Source organism: Saccostrea cucullata, unplaced genomic scaffold (genome assembly GCF_032062105.1).
Source record: "Saccostrea cucullata isolate Sc308-1 unplaced genomic scaffold, CSIRO_AGI_Scuc_v1 ctg2468, whole genome shotgun sequence".
In the NCBI taxonomy this organism is placed as follows: domain Eukaryota; kingdom Metazoa; phylum Mollusca; class Bivalvia; order Ostreida; family Ostreidae; genus Saccostrea; species Saccostrea cuccullata.
The window spans coordinates 11,946-25,724 of record NW_026935902.1 but is presented as its reverse complement, the minus strand read 5'-3'; the positions used below and the strand labels follow the sequence as shown (position 1 = coordinate 25,724).

Here is a 13,779-nt window from a genome sequence, read left to right as displayed (position 1 = left end):
TCTTTTCTCGCTTTTTCATTTAATCTACTTATTTTTTCTCACTTTACAATTGTTGAAGACAGAATAATACGTCCGGCTACCTGCTTTACTCTCTGTCTGACTTCCCAAGAACCACTGGGAAGATTTTGTTTACAAACTTGTTACAACGATTCTTTTGGAAAAAAGATTTTCAGTTAGTTAAAAACGGCTAACTGCCTTTTCTGAGAGAAGATACGTAAGAATTAGTAAAAAGGTGTCGACTTCAATGTTTCTCAAAAACCTCTAGACTAAATTAGGAGAAAATAATAATAAAATCTTCTGAAGAAAAGTGTTGGTTTCAGTTTTTGAAAGTTATAGCAATAGGGGTTTGATGTTATTCCACACTTAATCTAATTGAAAAAAAACCCTCTTGTTAAATCTTCTAAGATGAACAGATAGGTCAATTGTTATCTTCTTAAATTAATGTAGGGTGTGGACGTGATAACCTTTTCCTCCGTCTTTTGTAGAGCAACAGACCCAAGAGAGTTTATAAAATCTATCTATTCTTTTCTATATAATTCCTAATCATGATATGGAGCATACGGTGGGTGTGACCGGTCGGCAGGGGATGCTCACTCCTCCATGGCACCTGATCCCCCCTCTGATGTTCGGGGGTCCGTGTTTGCTCTGCTCTTATTTTGTATTGTTTTATAGACTTTGACATTAAATACTGTTCGTTATCTCCATATCCTTCTTGTTACTACCACCAAGGTTAAGGTATGGGCCGCAATGTTTAAACAAAATTGAATTTTCCTTATCCGAGGTTGCTTATTACATACTATAATGACAACAATTTTGATTTTTTTATGATTATTTCATAAGGAAATTGATAATACGAAACGATAAAAGGCAAATATAAGACAGGCAGAGGATGTCCAAAACTTTTCGATTAAGAAAGTCAACATGAACTTTCAGCTTAAGTGCCAAAATTGCCCAGGTGAGATAAAGTATTAAGAATCTATGAATAAGATATCCATGGACAAGATCATCCCTTTTTATGATTTCTTGTCTATGAGATTTTGAATCCCTTCACCTAGTATTCTGACTCCTTTCAGAGTTCAGTTAATTACCATTACAAAAATATTCTGTAATGTATTGATATCTTTAATTCTACTGACACATGCTACAGAAATAGTATATTTATTATACACAAGGTCCATGAGATAGTAACCATATTTCAGTAAATATTGTACACTTAAAAGATAAATATTATTAAAGAAGTGAAAATTTTAATTCAGGTCTTTGGGGATTTAATATAATTAATCTTTTTTTGATGTACCCGACTTTAAATAAATATTAGCTATCTTATCTTATCTAATTACAAGGACTTTTCCGATAGACCTGTGCGTATGTATGTGTCTTTAATCATCTAAATAAAAGAACCTGTAGAAGAGTCGTGTTTGTTTTTTCATTCCTATACACACATTCTATTGTTGATCAATGACCTTACCCAGAGTTGTTGCGTTATGCCATCATAACTCAAGCTGCATGGTATTTCTTGTGTCTGTTCTTGTTGTGTCTGTACTTGTGACAGAAAAATATTGATGTTCTTTGTGATACAGGATAAACTGTACAGTTCCTGTCCTGTATTTGTGTGTTGTATTGTATGTATCTGTTGTCCTATGTGGTTATACTATGTACAGTTCCTGTCCTGTATTTGTGTGCTGTATTGTCTGTATCTGTTGTCCTATGTGGTTATACTATGTACAGTTCCTGTATTTGTGTGTTGTATTGTCTATATCTGTTGTCCTATGTGGTTATACTATGTACAGTTCCTGTCCTGTATTTGTGTGTTGTATTGTCGTATCTGTTGTCCTATGTGGTAGTACTATGTACAGTTCCCGTCCTGTATTTGTGTGTTGTATTGTCGTATCTGTTGTCCTATGTGGTTATACTATGTACAGTTCCTGTCCTGTATTTGTGTGTTGTATTGTCTGTATCTGTTGTCCTATGTGGTTATACTGTGTAACTTTTGCTCTCCATGTAGGTGTATCACTTCTGTACATTCCTACCAATAGTTCTCCAGTGGATGAAGAACAATACACACACAGTGACACGTATGGTCCTGTTCTCGTTAGCAATGTAGACTTTGTTCTCATATCTGTAGATAACTTATTAATATTACAAACATTGTCTATATAGATAAGCCCTCGTGTAACACTGAAAGTTTGTGTCCCATATCCTCCACTGATATCTTTCAAGAGAAGTTGTCTCTCGCCTGATGTATTCCTCAATACGAGATTGTTATTATCAGTGATTCATACTAGATTTGGTGTCTGAAAGGAAATGTGTCACTCACACCTGTTACTGTGACAGATCTTTGTAATATTGGGCTAGACATCAGTTTCAGAAGACTTTTATTTCGTAACTGTCTTTTTCCTGTTCTTATGATTTGTATATCGCTCAGTAAGTTAAGAATACATTCCAATTTTGTTTTTCTCATCCAGGGAGGGGAGAGAATGGTTTGCTGTATAACATCGGCAGTGTCCTTTTTGTTGGGTAAAGGCGTTTTCGTTAGAAATAAAAGGAATTTTACCTGCGTGTTTAAGGACAGATGATACAAACATTTTCTTCTTTGGAGGAGATTTAATATCAAGTCACATGTTTAGAAAAGGGGATAATCTTTTTTTTTTTTTAATTCTCCTAAGAACTTGAAAATGAAATAGACTTGGAAAATATTCGAAATATTTCCATGGAATTTCAAATATATATAAAACACACTCTGTAAAAGTTTACAGATGAATATAAATTTCAGAAAATGTTACCTTGTTGCTAAAAGTGTAATATAAACTTTAGAAAAATATACCAAGCCAGGTTAATTTTATTAAGAAAGGCAAAAATGGTAAAAATCAGTCCATGTGATATTTGCTGATTTTTGTCATTTGGCTTTTCCTCACAAAATTCACCTGGCTTGGTATATTATTCTTAAGTTAATTTTACACTTTGAGCACCAATATAACATATTCCGAGATTTATTTTCACCCGTAAACCTTTACTGACTGTGATTTGTCTATATTTGCTTTTCTATTGAAATATTAATAATAGAATTTTCCAAGTTTATTTTATTTTCGAGGTCTTAGGACAAAAACTTCCAAGAATTATCCACTTTTCTAAAATTGTGACATGATATTAAATCTCATCCAAACAAAATATTTGCTTGTATCATCTATCCTTAATGACTCTTCAGATCGATGTTCATAGATCTGTGCTCTGGAAAGGAGTCCTTTATTGTTTCTCTTCTGGGCATGTAATTTATTAATCAGAGTGTGTATGAAACTCTTTAGTTTCTGTCCTTTTCTTGTCATCTTTGATTGATGGTTTGATATTCCCGTGCGAATGTTTTAATGTCAATTTTGATTTTTGTCAAGTAAAGATAGGTGTTACAGAGAACTTCACTTCTGATGAAATCAATGATTTCTCTGTGTTATTGTCTAATTGTTCTATATACCGATTTAATATCCTGTAACTTGTGTTTTCTGTACATTGGAAAAAATAGAAAGTCTATATGATTATGTTTCGATGTTTTACGCAGATTTTAGTTTTGATTTGCTGTTATATTTGCACGGAAAATCACAACATGTACATCATGACATATGCTATAAAAATTACTTGTTTTTATTTGTAATGAAGACACATGTCATCTCTTCACGAGTTACAGTAATATTCGATAATCTGCTGACATTTCTAAACGTGTTACAGTAGCATTCGGTGATCTGCTGACATTTCTACACGTGAAACAGTAGTATTCGGTCATCTGTTGACATTTCTACACGTGTTACAGAAGTATTCGGTGATCTGTTGACATTTCTACATGTGTTACAGAAGTATTCGGTGATTTGTTGACATTTCTACATGTGTTACAGAAGTATTCGGTGATCTGTTGACATTTCTACACGTGTTACAGTAGTATTCGGTGATCTGCTGACATTTCTACACGTGTTACAGAGGTATTCGGTGATCTGTTGACATTTTCTACACGTGTTACAGAAGTATTCGGTGATCTGTTGACATTTCTACACGTATTGCAGAAGTATTCGGTGATCTGTTGACATTTCTACACGTGTTACAGTAGTATTCGGTGATATGTTGACATTTCTACACGTGGTAGGTACAGAAGTATTTGGTGATCTGTTGACATTTCTACACGTGTTACAGAAGTATTCGGTGATCTGTTGACATTTCTACACGTGTTACAGAAGTATTTGGTGATCTGTTGACATTTCTACACGTGTTACAGTAGTATTCGGTGATCTGTTGACATTTCTATACGTGTTACAGTAATATTCGGTGTTCTACTGACATTTCTACGCGTGTTACAGAAGTATTTGGTGAATTGTTGACATTTCTACACCTGATACAGAAGTATTCGGTGATCTGTTGACATTTATACACGTGTTACAGTAGTATTCGGTGATCTGTTGACATTTCTACACGTGGTACTGAAGTATTCGGTGATCTGTTGACATTTCTACACGTGTTACAGTAGTATTCGGTGATCTGTTGACATTTCTACACGTGGTACAGAAGTATTTGGTGATCTGTTGACATTTCTACACGTGTTACAGAAGTATTCTGTGATCTGTTGACATTTCTATGCGTGTTACAGTAATATTCGGTGATCTGTTGACATTTCTACACGTATTGCAGAAGTATTCGGTGATCTGTTGACATTTCTACACGTGTTACAGTAGTATTCGGTGATCTGCTGACATTAATACACGTGTTACAGTAATATTCGGTGATCTACTGACATTTGTACACGTGTAACAGTAATATTCAGTGATCTGTTGACATTTCTATACGTGTTACAGAAGTATACGGTGATCTGTTGACATTTCTACATGTGTTGCAGTAGTATTCGGTGATCTGCTGACATTTCTACACGAGTTACAGTAGTATTTGTTGATTTGCTGACATTTCTACACGTGTTACAGAAGTATTTGTTGATTTGCTGACATTTCTACACGTGTTACAGAAGTATTCGGTGATCTGCTGACATTGGGAACAATGTCGTACTCTACCCTGAGTGCTGAATCCTATCATTCAAAAGGAATAGGGTCTGCTGAAATTAATCAGATTAGGTCAGTGGCATACTGAAAGTTTGAATTATGCAAAGCTTGATGATAACAAATAGTATGCGAGATCAAAAGTCCATAAAACAATACAAAACAGGAGCAGAGCAAACGACGGACCTCCAAACCATTGGAGGTGGAAACAGTTATTTATATAATGAATTGATGACGAATTTATCCTGGATTTTCTTTTCGATCATGTCAAAGAGCACACGGCAGACGTGACCGGTTGGCAGTGGATGCTCACTTCTCCATGGCAACTTGTCCCACCCCAAATGTTTTGGAGGTCCGTGTTTGCTCTGCTTTTGTTTTGTTTTGTTTTATGGATTTTTGATCTTGAATACTGTTCGTAATCCCCATTTGTTTCATTGTAAACGAAATCGAGAAGAGGAAAATATATTTAACTTCAATTGTTGAAGATTTATGAGGAAATGAACTACGACTCTTCAAGCAGGCATGGTGTTACCGTTTATTGATAAACATGTATCTCATGAATTGATATTTTATATTTACATTATTTTCTGATTAGGAGCCACAATTGAACTGTCATTTTACAAAGCAAAACAGTTTGCACTATAGTTTTAACGCCCAGTACGGTATAATGACGTAAGAATGGAAATATTCATGCTCATCCATTGTTCATGTGAAAAATAACAATAATCTAATTTGCAAAGTATCTTAAGGAAACATATTTGTAATTATGGAAATGTTAATATATTCATGTACATATAAAGCAATTTCGCCACATATGATCAAAATTTGCATTACATTTTATAGGAGAATCATATGTGGATCATTTGAGAACGATATGTATATACAATCATTTGAGAATCATATGTGACAACGTGCTCCTTTTTGTATTGTTTTGTGGACTTTGATATTGAACACTGTTTTTATCTCAAAAGCCTTCATCCCTTCTTTTGCAAGCAGTCCTTTGCCTTTATAGACCAAGAACTAGTGCAGCTGATGTAACTTCTGGGTTTTTTTTAATATATATACATTAACATGCCTCTCAAGTACAAGATGATAACAATAGTTCACATAATTTCGACTGCATACCATGTTAAAAAGCTGGCATGTTTCAATTGTTGCTTTCTGAAATCTATCATCAGGAAAGACACGCCGAATTAAAGAAATTGAAAGTAACAGACCGTAAATGTAAACTAACATTCAATTGAATAGTAACGTAACGATTTACTTTTTTAAGGAATGAATAATTTTTCATTATGCTATATTTTTGGCATAATTTCTATAGGCACCATTGTCATTTTTGGCGACACATTACAACAAAACCAAGACCAGTATGGCAAAAGTACTTGGAAAAAATCATCTGTAGGAAGTCAGTTCAAAAGATTAGTAAAACATAAAAATGTTCACTTTAGATCGCCAATCCAAAAAGGTAAGTCACTCGTCAACTTTTTGAAAAGTTCACGCAGAAGCTTTTACTTCTAAACTACTTATCAAAATTCAATTTTTATAACAAATTTAAATTCAACAATTTATATTTTTTAACATGCAATGAAAAAACTGCTCAAAAATCGACAAAGAAGCAAGATTTATGAGGAACTATTTCTTTTGGTGGAAGGATATTTAGCAGAAAATTCTTCAAATCTGCACATTTATAAAATTTAATGTAATGGAAATTTAGCCTCACATACTTTTACTCGGAGAATATTTTCTGTTTTGATATTGCTTAAAATATTTAATATAGGTCTTAATTTATATCTTTAGAGTAAGTTTTACATCTTCCCTCAACAGACATTTCCAAAAAATGAAAATATATTAAAGAAGTCAAGAACAAATATACAATATTTTTTGCCAGAAAATCACATATTTTGACGAATATTTCAAAATGAACATCACTGACCCAACCCTTTTCTTTTATTATTTTAAACTACTCGATACTTGTGACTGATCAGCACTTAAGTCGTAAAAAGTTTAATATAAGAAATTTTTTTATTGCCTGTTGAGTTTTTTAATACCCCAAATATGTTATTTTTTAGTGCAGAAAGGTCACAAAATAACTAACGCGCATTAATTTGCAAAATTTGATTACTGATAAATATTATTCCAACTATTTTATGTAAAATAAGATTATATCTATTGCCATGTTTACATTTGATCATATATAATAAGGGTTAAAGTAATTAACCAGAGAAGAAATTTAAGTGCAGAAAGGTCAACTTAAATGTACCGTAGATCAGTAGGATGCACACTGACCCCCTATTTTCTTTGCGAATTTGAGTTACACTTTATGAATACTTATGCAAAATATACTTCTCAAAAAATCATTGATATAACAAATTTCAGGAGTGACTTACCTTAAGTATGTAAATACCGCAATTTCATTGCTGTTCAACAAAATTTGGTTACCCGGAAGTAAAGTGGACTGGGTATTAACATCAAAGCATTTGGTGACTAGCAGGCGATATAATAGTCAATCGCTGTATATTATTTCATTTTTTTTTTATCTGAGAGACTCTTTCTGGTTTTACATCAAGGACCATGATTGGTAATTAGCAATGTATATATCTAGGCAAAAAGGTCGGGAAATTGGTTTTCGCGCAAGAAGGTAATTTTGGGTTTTTTTCATGACACAAAGGCATTTGCCGAGCCCACTGTATTGGAAAAGATGATGCATTACATATACTAATACCAAATAGGCAAATTTTCACAGTAAAGAATTTTAAGTGATGAGTTAGCAATTTTGTCTAGTGTATATGTAATAGAGATTTCAGCAGCCTTGTTTAAATTCAGCATTTCGTAAAACTAAAACTCATTACAATGACCTTTTCAGCAAATACAATCTGTCATAGGTAGTTTTTTTGCCCCCGTAAACGAAGTTTCGGGGGTATATAGTTTTTGTCGTATCTGTCTGTCTGTCTGTCGTCTGTTTGTTTGTATGTTTGTTCATAAAAACATTAATCTTGCCCATAACTTTTGATTTAGTGGAGCCATGATTTTCACATTTCACAAGTGTATTACTTTGTGACAAGACCTTTCTTTGGGTACGACTAAATTTTACCTTTTGACCTTGACCTTGGAGTTTGACCCACTTTTACATGAACATTTTTAACTTTTACTTTGGCCATATCCTTTGAACAATAGATACTAGGAAATTTATACTTTACATATGAATTATTTGTTGAAAGACCTTTCATTGGATACCAACAATCTTGACCCTTTGACCTTTACCTTGGAGATTTCTGTACTTGTGAAAAAACTTTAACCTTGTCCATAAGTTTTGAACAATAAGGGATAGGGCATTTATACATTATATATGTAATTCATGTGAAGAAACGCTTCATTGGATACTAAGAACTTAGACCCTTTAACTTTGACCTTTGAGTTTGACCTTCTTTAAAAAAGCAAACCTTGACCTAACTTTTTAAGGGTTAAGGATAGTGCTTTCATACTTTACAAATTTAATCCTTCTGACAAGAAAAACCTTTCATTTGATAACAAGGACTTTGACCCATTGGCCTTGGAGTTTGATCTACTTTTTGAAATAAATAACCTTGGCCATAACTACTGAACGGTTAGGAATAGGACTTCCATACTCTACATAAGTACTCTATGTGGCAAGACCTTTCATTGGATACATATTACCTTGACCTTTTGACCTTGACTTTGGAGATTTTCTTACTTACGAGGGTTGTCCCAAAATTCCGTAGACAAGCGTTGTTTTGTAGGAACTCTAAGTCATACATTAATGAAACTTCGTATATAGATAAAACCAACACTATCTAATAAATTTATGGACAAATATGGAGTAACTAATGAAATATTCCAATTTAAAAGACAAATTTCATTGTCTGATGTAGGAAGGCGGCGCAATACCCAAAAGTTGCTATTAAAATTTGGTATATCATATTTTCAAATAATAATTATTTCATACCTGTACATGCTTATACTTTGTCTATATTTTTAAATGTTTGATCATATCATAGTAATTAAGATTTTTTACATTTATAATTATAGCCGTTTCGTTTAATTTAAGAATTTGATTCTGGTAATTGAAATATTTTCTCCAAAATTTGAACCGTTGACATTTGTATTTTTTGACGTTGCAGATTGCTCCGGGTGTAAGAGAACGATATCACTTTAAATCCTATAACTCGAAAAGTTTTCGAGTAAACAATATAAAACTTCGTAATTTGTCTACCAATAACTAGCTTTATCCACCCTGAAAATTTTATACAGATACATTAATTTCTTTAAAAGATATAAGCTCAGTCTACGAAATTTTGGGACAACCCTCGTATTAAAAAAAAAATTAACATTGGCCTAATTTCAAATTTCAGAATTATTTTACAGTGAAAATACCCTACTTTTGGTACCAATTAACTAAATTTGTATTTAAGAAAAGTTTAATCTTTGCCATACCTGGGCATCAGTGTTTCACAAACACATCTTCTTTTTTAACTTATCTACAGGCTTGTCTGTCAGCATAAGGTTTTCCTCCATCGTTTGAAATTTTACTGTGTTGCAGAGTTTATCGTGAAATTCTAAAATTCCACTGTATTTTGTAATCAAATTCGCAACTGAATCACTATTCATTACAATTAGAAAAGAATATATGCACACTCTTTTTTTAATTCACTCATTCTCTACACATATGTCATTTTCGTACATATTCAGAAAACTAAAAGCACGATCTGAAAAGCAGAAGAAATTCTAGTCGATATAGTCGAACTGCTGAGGTCAATTTTTGAAAGTAAACTTGTCGTGATTATTTTTTGTCTGTTTTTTTTTTTTCGAAACACCGAACAAGAAAGAAAAAGAAACTTCAAATTAGTAAAATACGTGTACTTTAAGAGTTCCTTGAAAATTTAAAACAGTTGTTTACCTCAATTAAGGTTCATTGATACTCTGATAAGAGAGATAACTCTACATATAAGAAAGATAACTTTCTGCAGACATTTTGTCATGAAATTCAGTAATTTATCATGCCAGAGTTTACAAATCTCTATCATATGGACCATTTTATTGTTAACTCAAGCAAACCTCATCCATCGTTCAGAGGTTGATTTCTAGTTCTATTGCTAGTATATTCAAAAATTATTTTGAATAGTTTACCGAAAACATTTACACTCAGTTCCTTTAAACGGTGTAAATTGATTAAAAGATATATTTCTAAACGTGAAAGTCTTTTAATTGTACAGAAATAAAAGCTGCAGAATTGTTTATAAACATTTAATTAATATTTTATTTCATTAAAAAAGAATTTCAAGGGCGATAATGGAACGATAACTCTTGCTTATGAATGCATTTTATTTTACATGCACAGAAAACAATTTGATATTCTGATTTAAAAAGCATCGCTCCAGTATGTTTTCTAAAGGGAATTAGATAGGTATGAGAGTAAATATTATTTTTATATATACCTCATATTTCTAATTTAATTGTGAGATTAGAAATAATTGATCTTTCTAATGACCATATCAAATTTTCTTCAAATCATGATTTGACATATCATTTATTTCTGAAAAAGTAAGCGACGCTTCATACTTCAAACAATTTTTTATTTGAATTGAATGTTATAGTTGTTGCTGAAAATCAGTGTTTGGAATTCAAAAAAAAGGTCGTGAAATGTGGAGCAGAGGGATATTGTCCCTTAAATAATTTCTGTACGATGTTATGTTTGATTTACATTGCCCACATCAACCTAGAGTCGTGGCTCCGTAGAAAAAACATTTTATTTTTTTTAATATAATACAATGTATTATTAATGCAAATACACATGTACCAAGAAAAAGGAACAGTTTTTACACAAATTAAGCCCTATATTTTTTTTAAATATGAAGTTGATATAAAAAATCAAAATTCATTCATTCTTTCATTAAGAATACACAAATCGTTTTTTTCATATGACCTCCTAAATGCTAACTGTGACGTCATTAACTTGTGCACTTTCCCGTATTTTCTTAAAAAGTTGCAGAGGACATTAATTTTCATTAGAATGTTTTTTTCAGAAAACAGTCTCAGTTACCGTTGCCCGCGTAGATTTTGAGATATGTGATTTTTCAAAGCAGTTTACAAAATATATCCAAAAAACGAACTGGGCGACGGTGGCAGACACTATTTTCTAAATTAAAAATAAGCGAAGAAATGAGTCATTTTGAGGCTTTTCTGCGTCAAAACTTATATATGTACTAAATTAATGATGTCATATTTCCAAAACGGTCCTACTTCATGTCATTTTTTTTAATGATCTATCATATTTATCTACTCAATTCTTGTTAAAGCCAATTTCATAACTTTTTAACTTTTTGAAAACATTAAATTTTTAGGACACAATAAAACCAAAACCGTACCTTCTTCTTTATCATGTGAAAACAAATTATTTGTCTTTTTTCTATCATGCGTTAAGTAAAACAGCTCATGGAGAACCGTGAGCATAAAGTTTTTCTTTTAGAATATTTTCTGACAGTCAAAAACTTCTTGCAATTTATTTAGGGGTTGGGTCACAATTGTTAACGTTAAGGGAGGAAATTATACCTTTATTTTCTCCCATTTTATTGAAATCGTGCTTTTAAAAATATTTGAAATATATTTCTCATCAAGTTAAATCTACCTTCAATCAGAAATCAACTTTTAATTACTGATATATAAGATTAAATGAACGTCTCTTCAGTACAACTGTATATGCTACTTTGAAAATTTCACCTATACTTTTTTGTATGCATGTGTTAGTCATATATCTAATTCACTTTTCCGATTGTACACTGTGTCAGTACAGAATGTGTAATGTCATGTATCTATTTTACTTGTTATGTATTGTAGATAGTCCTGCCTAGCTATGTATCTGTAAACACACACTCTCTTTTCCCCGTAGCGTAATCCAACCCAGAGAAGATGAGTTTTGTCATCATAACTCAGACACATTGGTCCACTCATCCCTTGTCTTCGTGTCAGTATCATTGACAGGAAGTGACCGTCCCTGTCAATTATATGAATTGTTCTGGTGATAAAATTACACACCAGGATGTGTGACAGCGCGTCAGTACAGATTCCTAATGGAAAAAATCGGGATTCTCGTGGGTGTCCTGTGTAGGAGAAACGGTGTCTTCCTCCACGTTCTGTCACCACTACAGAACCATGATCACCATCAATATCAGACACAACAACATCTCCATTGCGATTCTCTGTGATACAGATAGGATATGAATACAGTTCCTGACCTGTGTTTCCATGTTGTATAGTCTGTTTGTTTTGTCCTGTGTCATTATAGCGTGCTATTAAGCATGAATGGTAGAAATGCATCCCGATCAGCAAATCACCATTGAGTTGGGAGGAGTAGATACACTGTGGTACCCATTGTTCCGTTTTCTTTATTAGTGTAGACTTCGTTCTGAAATCTTTAGAGAGTTTGATAATGTTACCACCCCTGTCTATGTAAATAACATCTCCTGTAAGATTCACTGTGTGTTGTCCCAACACGCTAATTACATCTGTCAGATGACTTAGTATGTCACCCTCTGAGTTAATCAAGATAAGATTTTTACCATCACTGACCAAGACCTGGTCAGTTGTCACGACGGAAATATGATGTATTTCATCTGACACAGTGAAACACCTGTGCAATACAGGGGTAGACATCAGTTTCAGCAGACTTTCATTTCGTACTTGTCTTTTTCCTGTCTCTATTAATTGGATTTTAAACAGTAAATCAGTCACTTCCTCTATATTGATTTCTTCAATCAGACAGATCAGGGTGCATCGTGTGAGACTAGGAGTGTCCTTTATCTTGTGTACGCGTGTTCTCTTTAGTAACATGATAAATTTTATCGGTCTGTTTGCTATCTGGTCAAATCTGTGTTCAAAGGTTTCTATGCTGGCAAGATGTCTGATTGTTTTTTTTCTCTTCTGTTGTTGTAAACTTTGAAAAAATCTTTTGTGTCTGATTTTGACATCACACATCACAATGTTTATGGGGTTCCTTAGTTTCTGGGCTTTTAATAACATCTCTGACTGACGGTTGGATATTTCTGTGTGACAAATTTTCATATCAGCTTTGATTCCTGCCAGAAGACAACAGCTGTTATAGAGAGTCTCACTTCTGATTTTGTGAATGATTTCTCTGTGTTTTTTACGGTTTCTTCTGTATGCTGTTCTTATGCGTAGTGTTTGATGATGTCTGTGTTCTGGACATTGGAAACAGAGAGGAATTTTACAGGAATGACAGTACTTTTTATAAAACATGTCGGTGTGTCTCTCACAGGGCTCTTGTTTTGGGATAAAGCCATATTTCTCACGGTAAATCACAACATCATGGTATATGGTATCTAGATTAATGATGGTATGTCTCTCTTTACACTGTAGACAAAGTCCATGTTTACACGTGTTACAGTAGAATTCTGTGTCCTCTTGACATTGGAAACACTGTCGTACTCTACACTGGGTGCTGATTTCTAATGTGTCCATGATGTAGAGGCTCATTCGGTAGTTACAAAATCTGCTCAAATGAATTAAATACGCATTTATCAATTATTTCAGATTTTGAATCCTCTTAAAATTTGAATTTTGTTTTTGCTTAACAAAATAACTAAAGAGAAAGTTAAAATTAATTAACTAAAAGTAAAATTATGTATCAGAGTACACCATGCATATATTTTTTTTATGATCACGTGACTGTCAAATCAGTTGACCAAACTATATTTCATACATTAGTAGGAAATACCAATGT

General features: G+C 32.9%; 1 protein-coding gene across 1 annotated transcript; it reads right to left on the bottom strand.

Moving 5' to 3' along the window:
- Positions 1-11,843: 11,843 nt before the first annotated feature.
- LOC134244150 (uncharacterized) lies at positions 11,844-13,532 on the bottom strand. Its single transcript, XM_062726421.1, has 2 exons — positions 13,012-13,532; positions 11,844-12,906 (listed from the first exon to the last, which is right to left on the bottom strand). Exons 1-2 carry the CDS (start codon positions 13,530-13,532, stop codon positions 11,844-11,846), a joined length of 1,584 nt encoding a protein of 527 aa, XP_062582405.1.
- Between the last annotated feature and the right edge of the window lie 247 nt (positions 13,533-13,779).

Coding starts and splice junctions, on each gene's coding strand:
- LOC134244150 (XM_062726421.1), bottom strand. CDS start 13,532: ATGAGCCTCTACATCATGGACACATTAGAAATCAGCACCCAGTGTAGA. Junction 12,907..13,011: donor AACCCCATAAACATTGTGAT/GTGTGATGTCAA, acceptor CTTTGAACACAG/ATTTGACCAGATAGCAAACA.